The sequence below is a fragment of the Triticum aestivum genome, chromosome 6D, assembly GCF_018294505.1.
Source record: "Triticum aestivum cultivar Chinese Spring chromosome 6D, IWGSC CS RefSeq v2.1, whole genome shotgun sequence".
Taxonomy (NCBI): Eukaryota; Viridiplantae; Streptophyta; class Magnoliopsida; order Poales; family Poaceae; genus Triticum; species Triticum aestivum.
Window position 1 is genome coordinate 121,004,981 of NC_057811.1, and position 25,832 is coordinate 121,030,812.

The 25,832-nt window shown below is 49.4% G+C and overlaps 2 protein-coding genes across 4 annotated transcripts; one reads left to right on the top strand and one right to left on the bottom strand.

The window, feature by feature from the left end:
* The first annotated feature begins 2,512 nt into the window (after positions 1-2,512).
* LOC123144010 (splicing factor 3B subunit 2) lies at positions 2,513-16,905 on the top strand. The gene is made up of 12 exons (XM_044563019.1): positions 2,513-2,807; positions 2,892-3,005; positions 3,192-3,347; positions 3,499-3,606; positions 4,476-4,553; positions 4,659-4,751; positions 15,461-15,547; positions 15,647-15,748; positions 15,844-15,963; positions 16,160-16,281; positions 16,409-16,490; positions 16,591-16,905. Exons 1-12 carry the CDS (start codon positions 2,643-2,645, stop codon positions 16,660-16,662), a joined length of 1,299 nt encoding a protein of 432 aa, XP_044418954.1. The 5' UTR covers positions 2,513-2,642; the 3' UTR covers positions 16,663-16,905.
* A 1,233-nt stretch (positions 16,906-18,138) lies between these two features.
* LOC123144011 (OVARIAN TUMOR DOMAIN-containing deubiquitinating enzyme 11) lies at positions 18,139-21,982 on the bottom strand. Of its 3 annotated transcripts, none has more exons than XM_044563020.1 (10): positions 21,706-21,982; positions 20,673-20,877; positions 20,203-20,276; positions 20,070-20,124; positions 19,773-19,847; positions 19,546-19,619; positions 19,393-19,441; positions 18,752-18,836; positions 18,515-18,571; positions 18,139-18,379 (listed from the first exon to the last, which is right to left on the bottom strand). In XM_044563020.1, the coding sequence occupies exons 2-10, from the start codon at positions 20,832-20,834 to the stop codon at positions 18,336-18,338; spliced, it is 675 nt and encodes a 224-aa protein (XP_044418955.1). In that variant the 5' UTR covers positions 20,835-20,877; positions 21,706-21,982; the 3' UTR covers positions 18,139-18,335. The 3 variants fall into 3 exon arrangements, 2 of the variants coding, with proteins under 2 accessions (XP_044418955.1, XP_044418956.1); XM_044563021.1 differs by having other exon boundaries at positions 21,710-21,981; XR_006471206.1 differs by lacking the exon at positions 18,139-18,379 and having other exon boundaries at positions 18,752-18,928.
* Positions 21,983-25,832: the final 3,850 nt, after the last annotated feature.

Here is a 25,832-nt window from a genome sequence, read left to right on the forward strand (position 1 = left end):
TAGCAGGAGCAGGGCAGCCACGACTTCTCCTTACAGCAACTTTCGGAAACGAAGGGAAGATAGCCTATAAAGCTAGGAGAGAATATCTGTGGTCAGGGACTACCAAAAGGCACTGGGCCGGGTGTACTGGTTCACAAGGTTGAATACATGCCATCTACTTTGATTCCGGTATATGCCTCTCTTTCTTCAATCATTTATTCTTGCTTTGTTTCAACTTTCTTCTGTAGATTTTACAGTACGCAAGTTTCAGTGTCCAAAAGTTGGTTTCAAAACTTCAGATCCACAAGATTGATAAGATGTGATATATTTTTGGAATGTTTAACTCGGTTGTTTCTATTTACTTAGGAGTGGAGTTCCAACTCTGCCGGTAAAACAAGATTAAGTGGTAAGGGTTGAAACCCTTTTGCATGTAAATGTTTAACTTAATTATTTAAGATGGTCTAAACTTCTTTAGCTTGCAACTATTTACTGAAATTATTTTATGAGAGCTATCACAGTGACACCATACCTTGAGTACCACTTAGTACATATGAAGAAATTATGATAATTGACCTTTCATTATCAGATCTCATGGCAATCATAATATTCTATTTTGCAGCTTCAAATTTAGGATATTGTATTTGCTTCACCAGCTATATAATTGTACTGATACAACTGGAACGCGATAGTTAGATTTTACCATAAAAATATATTCTCAGCACAGTATTATTACATTTTAGAATTATGACTGCAGTGGTATTTTGTGACTTGTGAGTGTCAGGTTTGATGCATAGAAACAATGTGGTGTATTTTTTATGTGCAATTCTGCTTGAGAATTTCATCCCCATTATGCATTTTTCCCTTTCATTTGAGTTAGTAAAGTGGTTTCTAAATCTGTTCGAAGTTTGCAAGACCAATATAATATAATCTAGTAATGTTACTGCAATGCCATTGAAATTTTTATGGTGCTTATCAAACTCTTTGACCTTGCAGACTAAAATATAAACTTCATTACTCGATTATTAAGTGGTTTGAAAGATTGGTTTCTCTAGCAAGCAGGGAATTTTCCTCACTGTATGGGGCGGCATTCTGTTCTCCCTATTTTCTCCTGATGTTTATGTTGGCACAACTTAAATGCCAAGGCGCTTGAATGTCTAATGTCTATTTTTAATTTCTGCGGTTCTAAAATTTCGTGATGCCTCCCATTGTACAAATTGTTTGATCAATCTTCATTTTCTTAACAACACTATCGAAAAGAGATACAAATATTAAAAAAAAAGTGTATTACAGGTTTTCTTCTCTGTTAACTCTTGAAAAAATTGCTTCATAACTAGAACGAACGAGAAATCTTTTCCCGCTAAGGCACGTGCACGATTACTATTCAAACTCATCCGGTTGATTGCCTTTGATGTGTGACATACACATACAATTGTGATTTTTTTTCTAATAAAAGGGTTTATCTGCCAATTATGAAGGGAGAAATTTCTTTGTACGATTATTCGTGCGTTGCACACGCTTACTAGTTATTTTTTATAAGAATATCAACAATCTCTACGGGTGGATCTTCCATCCACCCCGCACACATCTTACTTCTAACTAGTTTGGCTAAATCATGGGCAGCACAATTAATCTCTCTAGGAGCATGCTCAAAAAAAATATGCGAAAAACCACACGCAAGGTGATATATATCATCAAAAACCGCCGCCGATAGACCGAAAAAGTGACCTCCATTCTTCATTGTCTCTATCAACTCAATGCTGTCAGAGTTCACCTCTATGCGGTTACACCCGACTATAGTTGCCAAAATTGAAACCAAACCGTAAGGCCAGTGCCTCGGCCATAACCGCATCTCCGCACCAATCAATTCCTCCGTTTCCTGCCATAACGAATCTGCCATTCGAGCCTCTGCTGATACCGCCATAAGGGTCCTTGAGTAAGTCTGGGTCAAAAGCTCCATCCACGTTTAGCTTCACGTAGTTGCTCCTTGGTCTTTCCCAACCATGCCGCTTGATTATCTCCTTTGCATCACTCGCCATACTATAGTTAGGAACCAAAGTTCTGACTTCCATTGCCTAGAGCTTAGGCTTCTTGACCTTTTCATCATGCACTAACTTTCTCCTCTCCCACCATAAATGTTAGGAACCAATAGCAATTGTTTTCGTTGAATTTCCCAGACCGAGGACCACACATTCTTCAACTGGTTGTAGCAATAAAAATTCTAGCACAACTTTTCCCGCATAATCCACAGCGCATGCTTTATCAATAAGCAAAGTACAAACACAGTAACCGTCATACCTCTTTAGCTTTTGCATAGGTGAATAACATGTGTTTTGGCTAACTTTTTTTAATAGAACAAGCCAAAGGTTAGTAGTGTGGGGAAAAATTGTGTGACAAACTATGGCAACGTATTCAACCAAAACGTTCCCCAAATTGCATGATGTACTGTACAACTTAGTCAGTTTATTACTATAAAGTACGTAGAAAAGTAGAAAATTCGAAAACAAACCGAACAGGTGTAGTATAGACGTGGCCGAGCCCAAGTCGGAGGACTTACCGACCAAGCAGTTCACTTGGGCCCAACAAACGAACCCACGCGAGATCCTCAACCCGACCACAACTGCAACAAGGCCCGCCTCTCTCGCCGCCTCCTTGCTCCGACGATCATGGCTACCGCCGCCGCCGTGGTGGATGCTGCCAACTCGAAGCCGCGGGACACGGAGCGCCGCCCCCGCCGTCTTCGCAGGGTCAAGAAGAACAGGGCCGCGGGCGCCAATGCGGCAGTCGGCGAGGGCACCAGGGAGAGCGCCGGTCCCGACCCCCACCCCCAGGTGAGTTCCCGCCGCCGCCCCGCTGTCGACTTTGACTGTCCAACGCGCCTAGCGCCAGGGTTGATTTCTGACACGCGCTTGCAGGTGGAGGTGGAGTACGTGCCGGAGAAGGCCGACCTCGACGTCGACGACCTCCTCCTCGGCGTCTTCACGACCATCTTCGAGAAATTCAGCTTCACGGTCACCGCCACCGCCAAGGTATCCGGCTCCTCCGCTCATCCCTTCCTACCATGTCCTTTTCTGGAAACCAATTGTGGGGGTTATGGTAGGGTTTCAGTTGGTTGTTTGAGCCGCGAGGGTTTGATGGTGTCTGCTAACATCAAATCGGTTCTCTGGCTTAACTGGAATTGGGACTGAAACTCACGGGTTGTTTGTTGCTGGCAGGGCGAGGGGAACGAGAAGGAAGCATCTAATGATGCCGCAAAGAAGAAGGGGTCCGATGTTGATTATGATGAGCAGGATGCCCCAAAAAAGAAGCAGCTGCAGAGGATGAAGATTGCAGAGTTGAAGCAGATATGCAACAAGCCTGATGTTGTTGAGGTGATTTCTCTCTTCAATCACTCTCCACGATGCAATGCCTAAAATTGTTGAACTGTTATGATATTGCGCCGTCTATGTGAACATATCCATGGTGATTACATGAAGGCGCTTTTTATCTCACATGTGTGTTATTGTTTGTTTCCCTTGCTAGGTCTGGGATGCTACTGCCGTTGATCCCGAGTTGCTTGTATATCTCAAATCCTACAGGAATACTGTGCCTGTTCCAAGACACTGGTCCCAGAAACGAAAGTTCTTGCAGGTTTGTGAGTTTTGAACCATCCTTTTTTTAGTATGATAAGCATGTTTGTGAGTTTTGAATCCTATATTAGTTGGTATGCAGAACATGGTTGCATTCTTCCAAGTCAGCTAGAGCGCGGGTTTTGGGGGCATTGTGGTAGGCTTGGTTGCGCAGTTTTGTTCTACCAAACACTTGTAGTGCCTCCCAAGATTTGGTCACTTGGCCTGATTCCAAAATTTAGCGTGCCCTGCAAAATTTGGCTGTACCAAAGCTTTTGTTGGTGCATAGTGGCAAAACTCAACCATTGGCATGCCTGCTGCTGGTGCCCTTTTGCTGACGTGGCTAGAGATAGTTGGCTTTATTTAATACTTTATTTCTTTGACGAGTAACAGGCTTCAAACATTAATATCTTCTAAAATGTTAATCCCGTCGGTCATTGTTTGAAATTCAATTAGCTTAACATTACTGACATTTGGGAGATGTCTTGATTATGCATTACCAAAAGTTTGGTCTAGCTATTTGGGCAACAAACCAAACATGCCCAAATGTCTAAAATGTTTCACCTTTCTTATACAGATGTGTAATTCTTGCAGGGACTGCTGTAACAAACGAGGAGGCTGGAAATGGTGTTGTATTGCTTCTGTAGTATATATAGGATAGTTGAATCTTATGTGCATTCATTTGATGCTTCTTCTGCTGAACAGATAAGGTCCATCTAGATTCTAGAGTCCATGGCTTTTCATATTTGATATCCTGTGATCATACTTCTTGAACTGTTATCTTTTTCTTGAAGACTACAAAATTATGAACTCAAGATAACATCTGACATTGCCATATTCACCTATTACTCTGTTCAGATTTTAGATTCACACATTATGTTGTTGTTTCAGGCGAAGCGGGGTATTGCAAAACGACCTTTCCAGCTTCCTGTCTTCATTGCTGCAACTGGAATTGAAAAAATGAGACAGGTAAATTTGTGGATTTTGTTCCCTCTGTTTCCAAAACGACCTGAGCAAGCCGATAGAACTTGCCTGCACACAAAAATACTAATTGATTTCTAAATGTTTATGCAGGCATACATTAAGAAGGAGAACAGCAAGAGGTCGAAACAGAAACAGCGCGGCTGTACTCAGCCCAAAATGGGCAAGATGGATATAGATTATCAGGTCAACATCTCCACCTGTATATCATAGTAGTTTAGTTATGTTGCCAAAGCTGTGCAAATTATGAAGCAATTTGTGGGTTTTTGTCGGAGTAAATGGCCACGGGTAGCCCAACCGACTCCCCCTGGCTCCTCGAAAAATTATCAGACCGTTCAGACCTTCAAGCATACAAAGCATAGGGCCGCCTTCCCCCGGCCGGCTATCCCCCAGGGCCGACTCCCAGAAGGCGACCCAGCCTTAGAAACCTCCTTCAAAAAAGATACGAGATAGCCGACTCCAGGGAGCCGGCCCCAAGAGGACCGACTCCCAGAAGCCGGCCATGAAAAAAGCCGACTCCCATAAGCCGGCCATGAAGAAAGCCGGCCAAGACTGCATGTACTAAGGCTGTACCCACGTAACGGCGATAGGATGGGGCGTGACCGCAGTACAGCCCACTACCCCCGAATCCCGGAACAGGCATGGCCACAGGGTGCCGTACGGGCCAGCCATCCCCCGTCCGGCGCGGCACTGTAGCCATGTTGGCCTCGATGTCACCCACGACAGGTGCCAGTACGGTCCGTGGGCGGCGGGCCCCTTTGCCAGACAGACATCTGAAGACGGCCTGGCCTCCTCTAGTCGGCCAGAGATGTGGCCGGCTCCCAATAGCCGGCTACCTCCCTCCTTCGAAGCATGCGCCCCATTAAGGAGACAAGACGAGGTAAGGCTACAGTGAGAGCTCGCAAGGCGGGGACACTGTAGCCACGCTTACCTCGACAAAGCCCTCGTCATCAGAGGCGAGGCAACAGTAACCAGCCGCCGACAAAGCCCCCAAACAGTGGGGCCGGCCTGCCGGCGGGACCCACCAGTCGGCGGGCCCCAATGACCGGCGGAGAAGCCGGCGAGCATAGACACTGACGGCTGGGACCCGCGCCCAGCCGGATTACCATTGTACCCCTAGGGGGGTAGGCCTATATAAACCCCCCAGGACACCCATGCAAAGGGTTGATCTCATAGAATTCCACACACCACATAGAGAGAAAAGGAGAGCTAGCCTTGCCCTTCTTCTTCCTCCAGCCAAACAGCTCAAGGAGCACTTGTAGCTACTTGTATTGATCTAGTGATCATGCGGAGACCCCGCAGACCAGGACTAGGGGTGTTATCTCCACGAAGAGCCCCGAACCTGGGTAAGATCCGCCGGCGTGCATGTCTTCGCCTCATCCCGTTTTCAGGCACCGGCGATGTTTTACTGGCTCCCACAATGATAAGCCACCCGTTGGCATATGTCGCACCTACCACCCGACATTTGGCGGCCACCGTGGGCCAGGTGCACCGTCGTCCGGAGACCTGTTCTGGACGGGAACCCTGTTCCTCCCCCGCGAGCGCAGCCAGCCTGCTGCGCCCGATGGCACTTGCCCCGACGCGCTGCAAAGCGTTGATGACGCCTGCGCGGCAAGCTGCCTCGCCGATCTTCTTGGCGAGACTCGCATCTCCGACGAGCCCGCATTCGACGCGGGCACGGACTACCCCGAGAGCCGCCTCGTCAGCCTCCTCGACCCGCTTCACGTCTCCAGCGAGCTTGCTGTGGACTTGGAGTCGGTCGGCTCCACCGACCCGATGCTTGTCGACTCCGACACGGCATCGCTCGACGCCTACCCCTCCGACGTGGTAGTCTTCGACGACCCTCTCCCTCGAGCCGACAGCGGCAGCAGCGCTGTCACTGAGGTGCTGGTCATCAGCCACGTCGCCGACTCGGGCGAGAACGCTCACGCCGTACAAACGGCGATGCATGACTTGTCCGTCCCCATCCCGGCCGATGCCGACGCCGAGACCCTGGAGGCACGCCGCCTCGCCCTCATCGCGGAGGGCCAGAAGATAGCCTCCATGAGACGCCTCACCGAGGCCCACCAGCGCGAAGTCGACAGCGCCGCTTTTGGTACGCCGCCTCATGGCGGGCCGAGCCGAGCCGGCCTCGTCAAGAAGCGCGGTGCGGCCATCGCCAGCATGCTGGGGGCAGACCGCCCCGTCTATGCCACACCGCTCGAGAATCTGCGAGCCGCTCAGGCGGCCGCAGAAGAGCTGAATGGGCTGGGGGCTGATGAGCTCCCCTACATGACAAGGCGCATCCAGCAGCTGATCGACGCGGCCGCAGAGCGGCATGAAGCCGGCGCCCGCGCCGAGAGTCCTCCCCCACGCCGAGAGCACGCCGCGACCTCCCGGTCACCGACTGCGAGCGGCGCCCGCGCAAGGAAAGACAAGGAGCCGGCTGCTAGCCGCAGCCGGACTCGAATCACCATCGAGCGCGACGCGGAAGGCCGCCCTCGAGCAGTGGAGCGCCAAGGCAATCCGCCTCCTCCCTCGCCTCGCGGGGAGAGACGTCCCACCCCGCCGCCTGTCACGCATCCGACTCTCGGTGGCCGACTAGGCCACCGCGAAGGAGTCGGCGAGAACGACGCCCGCCACCGGATCGACCGCCTAGCTCGATCCCTGGCGCTAGAAGAAGAAGATGATGTCGGCCCGCCATGCTTTGGCCCCCGCATCCGCGACGAACCCTTCCCCAAAGGGTTCTCGCTCCCCAGAGACACGCCCAAGTACAACGGCTCTGTGAAGCCGGAAGATTGGCTCATCGACTACTCTACCGCCGTCAGCATTGCGAACGACAATAGGCGCGTAGCCGTGAAGTACGTCCCTCTCATGCTGCAAGGCACGGCACGCACCTGGCTCAACAGCCTCAAGCCCTACAGCGTCAACAGCTGGCTGGACTTCACGGAAGTTTTCATCCGCAACTTCACCAGCACGTACAAGCGGCCTCCCAAGCCCCGCCAGCTCTCCTTATGCGTCCAAGGGCCCAGCGAATCGACCCGCGACTACCTCACGCGGTGGGCCGAGCTCCGCAACTCCTGCGAGGAGGTGCACGAGGTGCAGGCCATCAAATACTTCACCGCCGGGTGCCGGGAGGGCACCCTCCTCAAGCACCGACTCCTCTGCGATGAGCCGGCAACCCTCGACGAGCTGCTGGTCATTGCAGACAAGTATGCCACAGCCGACTCCTCGATGAAGACCGAGCTCCGAGTGGACGCCTCTGGGAAGGTGCTCGCTCCGGCTCCTAAGACGCCGGCTGGCCACTCCAATCGGCGCCCCTACCAGAACGACCACAAGCACAAGGCCCCCATGTCGCCTTCCACCAGTCGGCAGGTGGCCACAGTCGAAGACGAGCAGCCCGAAGAGCGGCCCGCTCCCAAGAAGAAGTGCGGCAGGCCGGCTTGGCAGCCGGCCTTCTCCTACGAGCAGACTCTCGATGCCCCCTGCAAGTTCCACAGCGGCGCGAAGCCGTCCAACCACACGACCCGAAAGTGCCACTGGCTCACCCGGATCTCCAAGGGCGAGGGGCTGGTGCCGCCTCCGCCTCCCGGCCCACCGCCTCCGGCCCCCCACCAGCCGGCTGCCCGACCAGCAGTCGGAGCCATTTAAGATGAGTTCCCTGATGAGCACGCCGCCTACGTCGTCTTCACAAGCCAGGTTGAAGACAAGCGCAGCCGGCGCCGACAGCACCAAGAGGTCAACGCAGTCGCCTCCAGCAACTCCGAGTTCATGCATTGGTCTGAAAGGCCTATCAACTGGAGCCGGGCCGATCACCCAGAGGTGATGCCGTCCCCTGGCTCCTACGCATTGGTGTTGGATGTCACCCTCGCAATAGAGAGGCGGGCTGCCCGATTCTCCCGCGTTCTGATCGATGGCGGAAGCAGTATCAACATACTGTACCACGACACCATGGAGAAGTTGAACCTTAAGGCGAAGCAGCTCATGCCAAGCCGGACCGTTTTCCATGGCATCGTACCCGGCCTGTCCTGTTCCCCGATCGGCAAGATCAAGATGGATGTCCTCTTCGGAGACAAGGATCAGTTTCGCCGAGAAGCAATCTGGTTCGAGGTAGTGGATCTGGAAAGCCCTTACCACGCCTTGCTTGGCCGACCTGCTCTGGCCAAGTTCATGGCTGTGCCCCACTACGCCTACCTGAAGATGAAGATGCCGAGCTCGAAGGGGATCATCACTGTAGCCGGCGACTACAAGAAGTCCATCGAGCGCGCTGCAGCCAGCAGCCGGCTGGCCGAGTCCCTCGTAGTGGCGGAAGAGAAGAAGATGCTGGAGCGAGTTGTGGCCATGGCCGGCAAGCAGCCGGCCTTGTGCCCCAACCCCAAGGAATATGATGCGCAGGGCTCCTTCCAGCCGGCCAAGGAGACGAAGAAGATACCTCTGGACCCGGAGAACCCGGAGAGGTTCGCAGTCATTGGTGCAAACCTGGACAGTAAATAGGAAGGCGAGCTCGTCGACTTCCTCCGTGAGAATCGAGATATCTTTGCATGGTCCCCAAAGGACATGCCGGGTGTTCCGAAGGATTTCGCCGAGCACAAGCTACATGTCCGAGCCGACGCGAAGCCGGTCAAGCAGCCTCTCCGCCGACTGTCAGAAGAGAAGAGAAGAATCGTAGGAGAAGAGATAGCCCGGCTCCTTGCCGCCGGCTTTATTATGGAAGTGTTTTTTGCAGAGTGGCTTGCCAACCCAGTCTTGGTATTGAAGAAAAACAACAAATGGCGTATGTGTATAGACTACACAAGGCTCAACAAGGCCTGCCCCAAAGATCCGTTTGCTCTGCCACGGATTGATCAAGTGATAGACTCCACAGCCGGATGCGAGCTGTTGAGTTTCTTGGATGCCTACTCAGGATACCACCAGATTAAGTTGGACCCAGCAGACCGCCTGAAGACCGCCTTCATCACACCATTCGGAGCTTTCTGTTACCTGACTATGACATTCGGCTTGAGGAATGCCGGTGCCACTTTTCAGCGTTGCATGCAGAAATGCCTGCTCAAGCAACTCGGCAGAAATGCCCACGTCTACGTAGACGATATTGTGGTGAAGACAGATAAGCACGGCACCCTGCTGGAAGACCTCAAAGAAACATTTGCCAACTTGCGCCGTTTCCAGATCAAGCTCAACCCCGAGAAATGCGTGTTCGGAGTACCGGCCGGCCAGCTTCTTGGCTTTCTGGTCTCCGAACGCGGCATTGAGTGCAACCCTGTGAAGATCAAGGCCATTGAGAGAATGGAGATTCCCACCAAGTTGCGAGACGTGCAGAAGTTCACTGGGTGCCTGGCCTCCCTAAACTGCTTTATCAGCCGGCTAGGAGAGAAGGCTCTCCCCCTGTACCGACTCATGAAGAAATCCACTCATTTCGAGTGGAATGACCAAGCAGACCAAGCCTTTCATGAGTTGAAGAAGATGCTGACCACTCCACCTGTCCTGGCGGCGCCGACTGAGAAGGAGCCCATGCTCATCTACATTGCCGCAACTAGCTGAGTGGTCAGTACAGTCATCGTGGTCCAGCGCCCAGAAGAAGGCCGAGCCCAGCTAGTCCAGAGGCCGGTATATTATCTAAGCGAAGTACTGTCCAGCTCAAAGCAAAACTACCCACACTACCAGAAGATGTGCTATGGAGTGTACTTCGCCGCCAAGAAGCTGAAGCCCTACTTTCAAGAGCATCCCATCACGGTCGTATGCACCGCCCCGCTTGCCGAGATCATAGGCAGCCGGGATGCATCCGGCTGGGTGGCTAAATGGGCCATTGCGCTGGCGCCTTACACAATCTTCTACCAGCCCCGCACCGCCATCAAGTCCCAAGCATTGGCCGACTTCCTCATCGACTGGGCCGAGACCCAGTACCTACCGCCGGCTCCCGACTCTACTCATTGGCGGATGCACTTCGATGGGTCCAAGATGCGCACCGGCTTGGGAGCCGACATCGTCCTCACCTCTCCCAAAGGCGACAAGCTCAGATACACGCTGCAAATCCACTTTGCCGACTCCAACAACGTGGCTGAATACGAGGCGCTCATACACGGGCTCCGGCTAGCCAAAGAGCTCGGCATACGCCGGATCCTGTGTTATGGCGACTCGGACTTGGTGGTCCAGCAGTCATCTGGCGACTGGGACGCCAAGGATGCAAACATGGCGAGCTATCGATTCCTCGTCCAGCAGATCAGTGGGTACTTCGAAGGGTGCGAGTTCCTTCACGTGCCACGGGTCGACAACGACCAAGCAGACGCCCTGGCACGAAGCACTTACCCCGGCTCTCAGATAGATCAGCATTCTTCTGGGTCAGCTCCCGAGCCTGGGAGTTGAAGGCAGCCGCGCGGAGGTTGTGGTAGTCCTGCAAGACAGGCAGAGGAGCGAATGAGAACAAGATAGCAAAACAAAGCCCGCTAAGAAGTTCCAAGCCGCCTGCTCAGCAGCCGACTCGGAACTCGGGGACTACACCCAGTGGGTGCGCTGACGCGCCCCCACGGAAGAAACCAAGATCAAAAAGCAAAAATAGGAAGATTAACCCGAATGGCCGCCCGCGTCGCAAGGAACTCGTCATTGTATTTCCTCAGCGCCGCAGCCTGGGACTGAAGCCGGTTCCGGACGTCCTGCGATGCCACGTTCACCACAGCCGTCCCTCCACCCGGCGTCCACCCCGAGCTGGCGTTGGCCGCCTCCACGTCCAGGGCCGACGAGCTGGAGCCCGCGGCCTTCTGCGGGTCCGATGCGGCCTTTCCCGTGTGCTGGAGCGATGGCGACTGGACCACCAGGTCCGTCCTCGCGGCCGGCTCGCCCCCGGCCGATTGCGCAGGCGGCACGTTTGGCCGGCCGCCTTGAGCCGCCCCAGTCGGCGGGGCCGGTGCCGCCTCCCTCTCCGGGACGACGACGTCGTCCTCCCTCTCCAATCCCTGCTGGTCGCCGCCGGCTTCCTCTGGCGGGGGCTCCGGGACCTCGGGCGCCGCGACATGCAGAGGGGTGACGAGCAAGGCCCCTTCCGTTGTTGCCACAGCCGCAGCCTCCGCTTGGGCCTTGGCCGCTGCGTCGGCGCGCGCCTTCGACGCCTCATTCTTCTGTGTCGCCTTGGCGGCAGCCGCCCTCAACTCCTCCGCCTCCCGCTCCTCCCGCGCCTCCCGCGCATTTCGCTCCGTCGCCGCCTGAAGCTCGGCGCGGGGGTCCGCGTGGCGGGTGCTCCCGGATCCTCCCGGCGATCCAATGACGGAGGCGGCAGTAACCCGCTCGAGCGAAAGCGGAGCCCTGATTTTTTGAGAAAAGGGGCAAGGCTTCAAAAATCACCAAGAAAGGAAGAAAAAATGTACAAAGGAATATACACTTACGCCGACACCATCTGCGGCTGCTTCACCACCTTGCGGAAGCGGGCCGCCTTCGCGGCCGCCTCATCCCGCCTGGTCGCCGCCGCCCCACCCTTGGGCTTCTTCGGCCGGCTCCCGAACAAGCCCGACGCGGCACGACGCTTCTGCCCGCCGTGGCCAGACGTCGGCTGGCGGCGTGGGACGACTTCCGCCTCGTCGTCATCCGGCCAGTCGTCGAAACTGGCTCCAAGCCCGGAGCCGCCTGCTTCGCCGCCGGCTTCGCCACCACCCGTCTCGGTGTTGTCCTCCATGGCGGCCGCCCCCAAGTCGTGGTCCTCCAGGTCATGCTCCGCCCGGTCGGGGAGGAATCGGCGCTCCGCCACCGACCCGGGTGCAGGTCGAAGGAGAGGGCTCTGCCAAGGCGTGCCGATTGGTTAGAGACGGCCAGAAGGAATTCGGCAACAAAACTAAGAAAAGAAAAGGAAAAAAGAAAACATACCGTGGGCGGAGGATGCGCACGGGAATATGGCTCCTTGCCAAACCGCCACTCTGCGGAGAGTTTGCAGTTCGCAAGGTAATTCACCATGTGGGCCACCTCGTCGTGCGGCATGTCCTTCGTGCACATCCGACTCGGATCGAGCTGGCCGCTCATCTGACAGATTAGGTGAGGGCGGCTCTGAAGCGGAAGCACCCGGCGCGCGACGAAGGCGGCCAGCAAGTCGGACCCAGTCAGGCCCTCCGACTGGATCATCACCCGCAGTCGGGCGACGGCCGCGGCTCCAGCCTGCGTCAGCGTCGCGGCCCGATAGGACCAGTGGGGCCGCCTCCCAGCCGGCGGGCCGGCTACGTAAGCCGGCAAGTTGACGTAGTCGCTTTGTGGGGCGACGTTCTTCACGTAGAAATATGACTTCTGCCAGCGCTTCACCGACTGGATTAACGTGATGACGGGGAAGGGGTTGTCGGCCGCCGGCCTCCGCATCGCGATGAAGGCGCCGCTCTGGGCCGGCACGCCCTGCATGCGGGTGCCCAGTTTAGATTGGAAGAACTCCCCCCAGAGCTCGAGGGTGGGGAGAACGCCAAGGAAGCCTTCGCACAAGGTGACGAAGGCGGACAGCAGCACCACCGTGTTCGGGGTGAGGTGGTGCGGCTGGAGTTGATAGAAGTCGAGGAAGGAGCGGAAGAAAGCGCTCGCCGGCAAGCCGATGCCGCGCAGGAAATGCGAGCGGAAGACTACCCGCTCGCCTTCCTCCGGCTCCGGCGTGATCTTCTTCGCGGGCGTGAGGCGGACCCGCACCCGGTCCGCGCCGGGCAACCGCCGCGTCTTGCGGAGGAACTCGATGTGGTCCATGTGGACGTTGGAGCCGTCCCAGTCCCCGCCGTACTGCATGGTGGCGAGAAGCTAGCAAGGAAGAGTGCGGCGGCGGAGAAAGCACGGCCCTGCGGCGGCAGAGCTGCGGGGCGGAGTGAAGAATGGTGGGACGGCGCCGCGGCAAGGCGCTGCTGCAAGGGAAAGCAGGAGGAAGAAGATGGCGGAGAGGAGAGGAGCGTGCGAGCGTCTGCCGCTTCCCCCTCCTCCCCCTACTTATAGCCTCGTGCGGCGAAGCCGAGGAGGCGAGGCGTGGGGAGGAACGTGGGATCAACTGCGCCCACTCCCCCACGTCCCGTGATTATTGCGCCCTAACGGCGTGCGGAAACCGCCGCCGGAAGACGTGCGGACGGCTTTGGGCCACAAAGAATCCGCGCCTGGGCCTAGGCGTAGGAGTGGTGGGCCCTCGGCCTGCGGCGACGTCTTGTCGCGCGCGTGGGTTGGCAGGCTCTTTTCAGCCAAGGGACGCCACATGGTTCGCAGGCGGCGAGCGGCTGGCCCGCAGCCCGGCGCACGCGCCAACAGACTCCCGCTTTCTGACTTTAAAAATTTCGCCAAGACGGCGCGCCCAACCGAAGCCGGCTCCCAGCTGCTGGCTCGTCAAGATATGAAGCTGACCGAGCTTCTCGACCTCCTCTCAGCCTCGAAGCCCAACCAGCTTCGGGGACTACTGTCGGAGTAAATGGCCACGGGTAGCCCAACCGACTCCTCCTGGCTCCTCGAAAAATTATCAGGCCGTTCAGGCCTTCAAGCATACAAAGCATAGGGCCGCCTTCCCCCGGCCGGCTATCCCCAGGGCCGACTCCCAGAAGGCGACCCAGCCTCAGAAACCTCCCTCAAAAAAGATACGAGATAGCCGACTCCAGGGAGCCGGCCCCAAGAGGACCGACTCCCAGAAGCCGGCCATGAAGAAAGCCGGCCAAGACTGCACCTACTAAGACTGTACCCACGTAACGGCGATAGGATGGGGCGTGGCCGCAGTACAGCCCACTACCCCCGAATACCGGAACAGGCATGGCCACAGGGCGCCGTACGGGCTAGCCATCCCCCGTCCGGCGCGGCACTGTAGCCATGTTGGCCTCGATGTCATCCACGACAGGTGCCAGTACGGCCCGCGGGCGGGGGGCCCCTTTGCCAGAGAGACATCTGAAGACGGCCTGGCCTCCTCTAGTCGGCCAGAGATGTGGCCGGCTCCCAATAGCCGGCTACCTCCCTCCCTCGAAGCATGCGCCCCATTAAGGAGACAAGACGAGGTAAGGCTACAGTGAGAGCTCGCAAGGCGGGGACACTGTAACCACGCTTACCTCGACAAAGCCCTCGTCATCAGAGGCGAGGCAACAGTAACCAGCCGCCGACAAAGCCCCCAAGCAGTGGGGCCGGCAGCCGGCGGGACCCACCAGTCGGCGGGCCCCAATGACCGGCGGAGAAGCCGGCGAGCATAGACACTGACGGCTGGGACCCGCGCCCAGCCGGATTACCATTGTACCCCTAGGGGGTAGGCCTATATAAACCCCCCAGGACACCCATGCAAAGGGCTGATCTCATAGAATTCCACACACCACATAGAGAGAAAAGGAGAGCTAGCCTTGCCCTTCTTCTTCCTCCAGCCAAACAGCTCAAGGAGCACTTGTAGCTACTTGTATTGATCTAGTGATCATGTGGAGACCCCGCAGAGCAGGACTAGAGGTGTTTTCTCCACGGAGAGCCCTGAACCTGGGTAAGATCCGCCGGCGTGCATGTCTTCGCCTCATCTCGTTTCCAGGCACCGGCGATGTTTTACTGGCTCCCACAATGATAAACCACCCGTTGGCATATGTCGCACCTACCACCCGACAGTTGTGTTCCCTCCTTTTTCTTCCATAAAACCATGAAGACTATTGCTACTTTTTAGTGCCTTATCTAGTTTTCTTGTATATATGGACGTGCATTCGTTGCTGTGTTTGTGTATTAGCCCCTCTTTTTACGAAAATCTAAGTCCTCATAGATCCATCAGAGTAACTCTCTAAGTGCCAATCTAATGTTTAGGCAACTTACACAAGTAATAATGCTAGTGTTGGTGTTTATTTGATGTAACTTCTTTTTCTGCAAAAATATATTTGATGTAACTTTAATACGTAGATCTGTCCTTTTTGGGGGTTCAATATTCTCCCTGGTATCAGTTGTACCAAGACTAATGTGTTGGCATTGTTTTGTTCCCACAGGATTTGCATGGCGCATTCTTCAAATATCAAACAAAACCCAATTTGACTAGTCATGGTGATCTGTATTATGAAGGGAAAGAGTTTGAGGTACGCACTCTTCAAAATTTACACAGCAACAAGGCAGATAACATCCATGTGTCCATATATGGTTTTGATACCAAGCTCTAGCATGTGCACATTTAACAGGTGAAGCTTAGGGAAATGAAACCAGGTATGCTGTCCAGGAAGCTTAAAGAAGCTCTTGGTATGCCTGATGGTGCCCCGCCCCCATGGCTTAAAAGCATGCAGGTATGTATTCAACCTATTATTGTTTTCCTGGTTTATATTACTAACAATGCCTTCATCATTAGCCAATTGACGCCAATTTGTTTATTTATTTTCAGCCGTATGGTCCTCCACCCTCTTATCCTTGTCTGAAGATCCCGGGTTTAAATGCCCCAGTATCTCCAGGAGACAGTTTTGATGATGCACCAGGGGAGTGGGGAAATCCTCCTATTGGCGAGGTATCTTATCTATTAAAATATGTTTGTTGGGCCATCTAATCATTCCCTAGTTACTTGCCAACAGCATAGGTATCCACTATATGGAAATGTTTCTGGGTTTCTGCAGCAGGACGAACCTAATTACCATGTAAATTAAGTTAGTTGTATTATGGTTTGTCGTGAGCAGAACTAACATTTACTTACTTCAATTATCTAGGAAGAACCTCTCGATCGCAGTAAGCACTGGGGAGAATTGGAGGAAGAGGAGGAGGTGGAGCAGGAACCAATGGAGGACGAGGAAATAGAAGAAGGCATTCGATCTGTTGACACCATCTCAAGGTATTTTTCTACACTTCTGTTCTTTTTGCTGTCAAGTTATTTTAATTGGCAGTTGCCAGTTTTTTTTTCATCAATTAAATAGTGCATGACACTTGGTATTTACTTTCCGTTTCTTGCTGTGTAACAGTACTCCAGCCGGTGCCGAAACACCTGATGTTATTGACCTTGGGAGGACGCAGCCTGAGAGGCAGGCAGAAAGGCTATACAAGGTATGTAAACTGTTCCCTGTGTCTGTGACAATCATTTATAGGCACTGTTTGGCTTGGCTAGTCTTTGCTGATAATCATCAATTTGTTTCTTCCTCTGAAGGTTCTTGAACGGAAAGAAGAAAGGATAGCCACTGGGACGCTGTTTGGATCGACGCACACGTATCGTTTTTAGAAACAGAAACAGCTGCTGATGTTTCAAATAGATAACTCTGAACTATTACTATGTTTCAAATAGACTTATGTTAGTATTTTTGTTGATCTCACAAGGCCAGAGAATGCGGCACAACTAATTTGAAAAGAGCACGCCGGGTTCGAACTTTGAGGCTCAACTGCTTGTCCAAACACGGAGTTTTGTCTTTGTATATGCTCTTCTCTCACTGAAATGCTTCAAAGATTCGGTCACGAGATTTGTAAACCGTCTGTACAGCATAACTGCGAGACAGAGTTTAGATGATGATATTCACTCTGGCGTGCTTCATATTCTCTTCGCTTCCTGTCTCTGCACCTCTTTGGTTGGGTACACAACCCTTCTTGATTGGGTGCACTATTTACCATCACATTTGTTTTGACGAATTTTCATAATAATAATTATAATATACCATGCACACTCAAGACTGTCACTTGCTAATACTACCACACGTTTTTTTTTCTTTTTTGAGGGATCTACCACACCTGTCTTAGCCTACTATATGCCGTAGGCTTTTCCTCCCTTGCAACAATCTAAAAGACTCTACATACTACTTCCTCCGTTCCTAAATATTTGTCTTTTTAGAGATTTTAAATGGACTACCACATACGAATGTATATAGACATATTTTAGAGTGTAGATTCACTCATTTTGCTCCATATGTAGTCATTTGTTGAAATCTCTAAAAAGACAAATATTTAGGAACGGATGGAGCACTGTACTATACTCCGCATATTCATATGCCAACCAGAAAGATTCCATAGTCTTGCTAACGCTCAGTCAACTGAGACTTTGTTAAGTCTCAGTCGATGCTATATCCGTGAGATTTTACATTGAGATCCGTGTAATTTTTTTCAGTTTTTCTTTTTCTCTCTAGTATGTTATGTCACTTGACTAAGATCTAGCCACACCCTTTTAGTAAGTCAGCTGCGCGAGCTACGGCGACCTAAAAGATCCTTCAGTTTTCCCTTTCTTCAGACTTGAAGTCAGCCATGCGGCACAGCTATGCTTGATCGGTAGTGTGTGGCTAGCACGTTGTGCTTACAGACCAGCAGCATCTCTCTCCCTCTTACTACATCATCAAGATGTCCAAAAAACAAAGTTCCATGTGAAGCCTAAAAAAATGACTAGAGAATTCGCACGCCTAACTTTTCCAAGACTTCAGGCATTCTGAAAATAGTTTGTTTTACAAAATTCAGATGTTCTACGACACAGAAACTGCCTTGTGAAGCACAAACTGAGTAAGAGCATGCATGACTAAATTTTCCAGGACCTTCGACATTCAGAAGATAGTTTTTCTTTTCTTTTCAGCACATCCTCTCAGGAGCACCCGCTTTTTTTTTTTTCTCTCCACAAGCATCTGTAAGTAAGCGCCCACAACAGAAGAGATCAAAGAATGGTCAACCACTTCCCATGAAATACGCTCCTACTGATTAACCAAGACAAACTGTACAGCTGCCATTTCTGTCTCGTCTTCCCCGAACTAAAGAATTTTCACCATTCCACTTTACATAAAAGATTACAATGAGTCCGTTTCAGGTTACAGCTTACAACATAACATCAGCAGTATGAAATAAGGTTACATGCAGATGCCGCTGGACCGAGTGCACAAGGGGGGGGGGGGGGGGGGGGGGGATCGAACGACCGGTGAACCCTACCTAGAACAGCCAGTGCTTCTTTTTGGTCTTGCGCGTCGGAAGATCTGCAAAGAGCGGATTATAAGAGGACCGCAAGGTCACGCGAACCGACATGCATACTCCGTTCCAAATGTAAGCACAAAATGATGCTATAAGTGGCAGGTGCCATCGAATCTTCGATCGAGCAAAATAGTGCTCACCTTCATTGGCATATAAGGAATTGTAGTGTACTTCGCACCAGAAGCTTAGCCAAAGCTCTGCATAAGGTAACAAGGAAATGATGAACACCAAGTATTTAGATGCTGCTATCAGAGGGCAATGTTTTAGAACGAATGATTGACACAAAAAATAACAAAGTGGTTCAAAATAAATGGGACATAAGTCTGACATGGAAAAGAATAAGTCAGCTTTGGGAAAAGTAAGATCTCAACTCTAACCTCTTGTAGGAGCGGCATCCCTGGGGACTATCTCGATCAGGCATGTGTCTCTAAACGACGTCAGCAGGCAAATTTTGGCACCAAACTGATTTAACAAATCAAAAGGTATCAGACAATTATAACTGATACATGACGCCTCCTAATATTGAAACAATTGGGTACTGGTAGCTTGGACTTCTGCCATATTCACATAAAGCGGAGCATATTACTCGGAAGAATAGCAAAGTGCCATCTGAACTAACAGAGCATGTAACTCCAAAAATGAAGCATAAGAAACATGAACCGGTGATGCATGATCATCAGGAGAAAAACAAAGTAACTAAATATAAAAAAATGATGTTGCTCGCTAATTCATATGCATGAATATCTTAGGGATGAAAATCACATTTCGTAGTGTACCAAACTCAGCCATAATAATAGAAACAATTTCAGCACAATGAGCAAAGAATTATAGGCTTATAGCTACAGAAATAAGTAAATAATATATTAATAGATTCATATTTTTCAAAGGTTACAAACATGAAAATATCTAGCTCAATCTAGAGGTACTAAATGCTGCAAGAAATAATGCAAAAACGAGATATAGTCCAAAGGTTTTTACTCATACAAAATAAACAGCCATCTTGAAAGTGTTATGTTACCCGGTCTGCAGCCGCTTGTAAGGTCACATGATCTCCCCATTCCCCAGATCTACAATATCATAAATAATATAGCTATGTGTAAGGAGATGACTAACAAACTGAACTTAAAGCATGGCAGCATCTCAAATCAACTAAGGACTGGAAGTATAGAACCTTTTCATTTTCTTCAAGTAAACCTTGTAGTCCAATGGTACATAGCCTTCATAGTGTTTCCTGAATTCCTTTAGCTAAAACACAGAGATGTTAGTACAGCATAACCGGTTATCATGAAAGTAGATAGTGATAGATGTAACTGAGATTGCAGCCTCTGTATTCACGTAATAAACACACTCTGCTAAGGCAAGAGTATACATTAGATAAAGATAGGAGGGATGATTTACCTGCTTCACTACTGCCTTCCTCACATGTCTGTGGTAATCAGGATTGCGGAATATCTGATCTGCCAGAGCTCGAAACTGTAGAGAAGACAAGCAAGAAAAAAGGGGAAAGGTTGAAGACACGGTAAAATTTCCACATGGAAGATGAGCTTAAAATAACATTTTTTGTGGGAAGAAGATATGGAAAATTAACAATACCTAAATGTAGGATTGATTCAAGGTATGTAGTAGAAATATTTTCTTAATATTTGGCTTTATAAGAACAACATACTTATTCTGTGAAACATGTCACGAACTAACCTGGCAATTCCCATCCCCTTCTATCTGATATTCAGCTAAGCCATAAGTGCCCAATCTGCCAAAAAGAAGTCGGTAAACAGACCTAACATAACACAGAGATGGTGAAAGCAATAACAAAATGCAACCATTATACCTTTCCAATAATGATTCATGGTCTATGGTTGCATTACTAAAATCGGGGATTTTCCCGTTAACTCGAGGAGTATGCTGCCAATAAGGAAGGCATCAGTAACTTAATATGAAGGCAAGTACTAGAAAGGTAAGGAACTTGGAGCATACTAATTTAGATTAGATGTAATAATAATGAATGCGGATAACATTGTTCTATACTAGACTGACCACTGCTACCAATTTCTTTTACTGAATGCTACACAGCGGCGGAGCTAGGGAATGATCTGGGGGTGGGGGCGGGGGGCATCGGCCCCCCAGAAGTTTCATTTCATGGAAATATAGTACGCACACTCATGCGTATTCGAGAAAAAAGTTTCATTTCATGGCAAACAAGTCAACGGAGAACAGATTCAAAAGGTAAATTTGAGGGAATCATTCAGAATGTAGCAAAAACAATGACAAACACACATTCAACAACTGATAGATATGTACCGGGAGTGAATCTAAGTGGGACAGCCGCTTTCCAAGGCTGCGCCCGTTGGTCTTTGCTTCCGTTAAAAGTGCACCGACGGTTCCGTCATCCTCACTCCCCTGAGTACTGGTGCTAATACTTGAGCAGGAGCTTTTACTAACTTGGTCCTGTTGTTCAGACATGCTATCTCAGAGAGAACATTGAGAATACAGGGTTCACCGTAAGCTGCAAAGAAATGAAAACAGAGTTTGGTGAAAAACGATTTGAACAGTTAAGAGCACGCATCGGTGACATCAACACAGACAACAAGCACAATCATTAAAAAAAAACTGGTGAAGAGTAGCAGAACAAGCTCATGGACGGCTTCTACGTTAGCACTACACAATACACATCACGATTAAAGCGTAGCGTACATACAGTTCCTAGGCTCCCAATACATGGAGAACAGAGATCTGAGGTGCCAAGCGCATACTGATGATCTCCAAGAGCACGAATTCCTCACAAAACTGACAGCCAATAGAGAGTAGGTGTTCACATCGCAGTCTACTACTAGCACTCCACAAAATCCTGTTTTGGCGTGCAGCACAAACAGGGGCAGACCTAGCTTGGGGCCCCGGCGTTCAGCTGAGCCCCCGACTTTATTTGGAAAATGAACTCCTACTAGGACTCCAAGTTCGCAAGATTGAAACATGCATATATACATACAGTTCAAATACGTACGTAGTACCATTTTCTAAGAAAAACATACATACAGTTCCTAGGTGCCCATTCCACGAAGAACAGAGATCTCATCTCAGATATCAGTGAGCATTTTCGGAAGCAGGAAATCCTGGTAAAGCCTGGCAGCCAATACAGAGTAGGTCCTCGCAACACAAGCTGCTACTAGCACTCCGCTAAATCCCATTCGCAGCACGCAGCAACCAAATTCGCAACAGAATGGACGAATTGGAGCATTCGTCCCGGGAAGAGCAGAAGTTTCAGATTGCCCATGGCAACGTGCCGGAAGGAAACTACTAGTAGGAACAACAATAGAAGCAGGTAGGGGTTGGTTACCGACAGCAGGAACCGGTCTGACTCCCGGATGGATCTCGGCGCGACGCCAGTCGAGCAGCTAGAGCGGAGGAGGACGGCCGACGGCTACTGAGGGGGGAAGCTCGTTCGAGGTGGCGTGCTTCGGTGGTGGGAGCGTGCGGTGGCGTGTTCGCCGGAGAGGGGTGGGATGGTGGTGGCGTGGGGATTTGAGAGAAGCGGGGGAAGCCAACCGCCGGGGAGGGGAAGAGGAGCAAGAAAGAAGGGAACAGCAAGTGCTCGAGCTCGAGGAGGGAAGGGGCATTCTTGTCTTCTTCTTTTTTTTGTCGTGAATGGCGAGGCAGAGCATTTGCCGGGACAATTCTACAGTCTCGGAAAAATACTTGTTTCTCTGGAAACGCCGGTACAGATATAGGCACAGCATAAAATACATTTGTCATTCTTTTTTCGACAAAGGGTGGATTTTATTAACTCAAAATGAAGTATCAAATGGATACAAACATAATGAACACATACCCAGCCTCTGCATAACAAAGATGCACACAGCCAACATCAACTCACACACTACTATGTTGGAAATATAAGCAATTTACTGAATGATTTTATTAACAGAAATACTAGATAAAGCACGACTAGTATAGCAGTGATAAAACAAGTCATGCGATTTGACAAAGAGAAGGTAAACAACATCTTTTCATATATGAACTGTAACTAAACACATATAGAGCAGACAGTATAGCAAGTTGCATATATGAAACAGAATCTTACATATCTAGGGTAAACACTAGAACAAGGAACTGTAGCAGGGCCTCTAATAGAAAGAGGAAGACACGTACGTGACAGCAGCAGCAGAAGCGCTGGACTTGGGGTCGGTGTCCTCGCCAGCCATGTCGTCGAGGAGGTTGTCGACGTCGGGGAAGAAGTCGTCCTATTGAAGAAATACATGGTCTTAATTTACCGCCCGTTGAAGAAATACATGATCTTAATCTACCGCCCGTTGAAGAAACATATGATCTTAATCTATTACCTATTGAAGAACCTCATGGTCTTGATAACCCGACACAGATAGTAAAGGTAAATTCTCTCTATAGATTTGATGAAGGCGATATTCCTCACTATAAGTCTGCTAGACAATGCTTAGAAGAGTTTGATAATTTTATTGTCAAACAAGAAAACTTCAATGCTTATTTTGATAGACAATTGAAATACAATTCCGATACGCTTGAACACTTGAGTAATTATATGTCTAGAGTTAAAGGTAAACTTAAACACATTAGTAAACATGCTTTTATGGTTACCACTCAAGCAGAACAAGTACTTAAAGCTCAAAATAATTTTCTCAATGAAATGAATAGTAAGAAAAATGATTATGCTATTAAAGTGGCTACTAGAACTGGTAAGATGACTCAGGAATCTTTGTATCCTAAAGGCCACCCTAAGAGAATTGAGCAAGATTCTCAGAGAAATAATATTGATGCACCTAGTTCTTCTAAAAAGAAGAAAAAGAAAAATGATAGGACTTTGCATGCTTCTAGTGAATCTATTGCTGAACCACCTGAGAATTCAAATGATATCTCTATTTCTGATGCTGAAACACAATCTGGTAATGAACATGAACCTAGTGAAAATGTTAATGATGATGTTCATGATGATGCTCAACCTAGTAATGATAATGATGTAGAAATTGAACCTGCTGTTGATCTTGATAACCCACAATTAAAGAATCAACGTTATGATAAGAGAGACTTTGTTGCTAGGAAACATGGTAAAGAAAGAGAACCATGGGTTCAGAAACCCATGCCATTTCCTCCCAAACCATCCAAGAAAAAGGATGATGAGGATTTTGAGCGCTTTGCTGAAATAATTAGACCTATCTTTTTGCGTATGCGATTAACTGATATGCTCAAAATGAATCCTTATGCTAAGTATATGAAAGAAATTGTCACTAATAAAAGAAAGATACCGGAAGCTGAGATTTCCACCATGCTTGCTAATTATACTTTTAAGGGTGGAATACCAAAGAAACTTGGAGATCCAGGAGTACCTACTATACCATGCTCCATTAAAAGAAATTATGTTAAAACTGCTTTATGTGATCTTGGAGCCGGTGTTAGTGTTATGCCCCTCTCTTTATATCGTAGACTTGACTTGAATAAGTTGACACCTACTGAAATATTTTTGCAAATGGCTGATAAATCAACTGCTATACCTGTCGGTATTTGTGAGGATGTTCCTGTTGTGGTTGCAAACGTTACTATTTTAACGGACTTTGTTATTCTTGATATTTCCGAGGACGATAGCATGTCTGTTATTCTTGGAAGACCTTTTTTGAATACTGCAGGGGCTGTTATTGATTGCAACAAAGGCAATGTCACTTTTCATGTTAATGATAATGAGCATACGGTACACTTTCCTAGGAAACAACCTCAAGTTCATAGTATCAACTCTATTGGAAAAATTCCATCGATTATATTTGGAGGTTTTGAATTTCCTCTTCCTACTGTCAAGAAGAAATATGATATTCTTATTATTGGGGATGTGCATATCCCCGTTGAGGTAACATAGTGTTATTCAAAATTTCTCCGGTTCCATGATTATTCGGAATGAGTTTGTTAACAAGACTTGATCAACCTTGTTAGTAGATTCCTTTTGATGAGCATGAGATGGATGAAACTAGAAGGCACAACCTTCTGTACCCTCTTTCTACTTTCTGTTATTTAGTTGAAATAAAGTAAAAATAGTATTTTTCTGTCTGTTTTCTGATTTATCCGTGCAATATAAAAATACCCCAAAAATAAAAGTTCTCTAAATGCCCTGAAAATGGAATATGATTTTTTCTAGAATATTTGAGAATTCCTGGCACTGAGAACAGAGCAGGAGGGGCAAGCACCTGGCCACGAGGGTGGAGGGCGCGCCCCCCTGCCTCGTGGGTCCACGGTGGCCCTCCTCCACTTATTCCTGCACCCATACACTCCTTCTTCCTCCCACAAACACCAATATCCAGCTCAAGCACGAGTTCTAACTCATTTTGCTGCGATTTTCGATCTCCTTGCTCAAAGCACCTCTCACAAAACTGCTTGGGGGGATTGTTCCTTGGTATGTGACTCCTCCATTGGTCCAATTAGTTTTTGCTCTAGTGCTTTATTCATTGCAAATTTGTGCTGCCTAGGTGACCATGTTCTTGAGCTTGCATGTCAAATTTATATGGTTCAAAGTAGTTCTAATGCTTGATATAGCCTCTAGTCACTTGTAGGAGTAGTTGCTATCAATTTTGTTGAGTTTGGTTTACTTTTATTTGAAGTTACTAATTTCAGAAATTTTCAGAAAATAATGAAGAGTGAGGGGCTCATCGAGCCGAAGCTCGAAGGAAAAGCAAAGTGAAGAAGCACAGAGGCCCAAACATAATTTGCCTCGCACCGCGGAGGTCCGGCCGTGTGAATGGCCTTCCGATGATTTCTTGAGAGAAGCCGAGATTTATGATGATTTCTATTCATTGGCTGAGAATGCTGGCCTCACCGACTTCCTCCGCGACCAACGTCATCAGTATCTCTTACTCACCAATACTTTTGTGCAAAACTTCTACTATTTTCCTAAGGAATCACCTCCCTCAGTAGAGTTTCATTTATATGATGTTGTTAAGAAGATGCCAGTAGATGAATTTTGCGAGGTTTGCAAAATACCCTTCGAGGGTACCTTAGATGAACCACATCGCAAAGATGTGGTCGGGTTTATTGACACCATTACTGTGGGGGAAACCAGGAAGGTTTCCGATGCAAGAATCACTAGCATACATTTTCCTGTTTTACGCTACTTTGCTATATTTGCTAGTCGTTGCTTAATTGGTCGCAGAAACTGTGGAAACCTTAGTGTCCCTGATATTATCATTTTGCTCCATGGTTTATATTCCGATAACACTGTTAGTATGGGCGGTATTATTGCTAAACGGTTAAGTCTGAACCGTACTAAGGGCCCCATCTTTGGAGGTATTTATGCTTCACGCCTAGCTGCGCATTATAACATACCTATTAGGCTCTATGAGAAAGAAGAAAAATTGTTGCCCAATGCTTATTTAGATTATAAGAGTATGTTAGCGCATGACTTTATTGTTAAGAATAGGGAAGGGGAGCTTAAATACAAATTGTTCTTTGATA

Coding starts and splice junctions, on each gene's coding strand:
- LOC123144010 (XM_044563019.1), top strand. CDS start 2,643: ATGGCTACCGCCGCCGCCGTGGTGGATGCTGCCAACTCGAAGCCGCGG. Junction 15,749..15,843: donor CATGGCTTAAAAGCATGCAG/GTATGTATTCAA, acceptor ATTTATTTTCAG/CCGTATGGTCCTCCACCCTC. Junction 15,964..16,159: donor GAAATCCTCCTATTGGCGAG/GTATCTTATCTA, acceptor TCAATTATCTAG/GAAGAACCTCTCGATCGCAG.
- LOC123144011 (XM_044563020.1), bottom strand. CDS start 20,834: ATGTCTGAACAACAGGACCAAGTTAGTAAAAGCTCCTGCTCAAGTATT. Junction 18,837..19,392: donor TACAAGCGGCTGCAGACCGG/GTAACATAACAC, acceptor TTGTTAAATCAG/TTTGGTGCCAAAATTTGCCT. Junction 18,380..18,514: donor TTCCTTATATGCCAATGAAG/GTGAGCACTATT, acceptor CGCTCTTTGCAG/ATCTTCCGACGCGCAAGACC.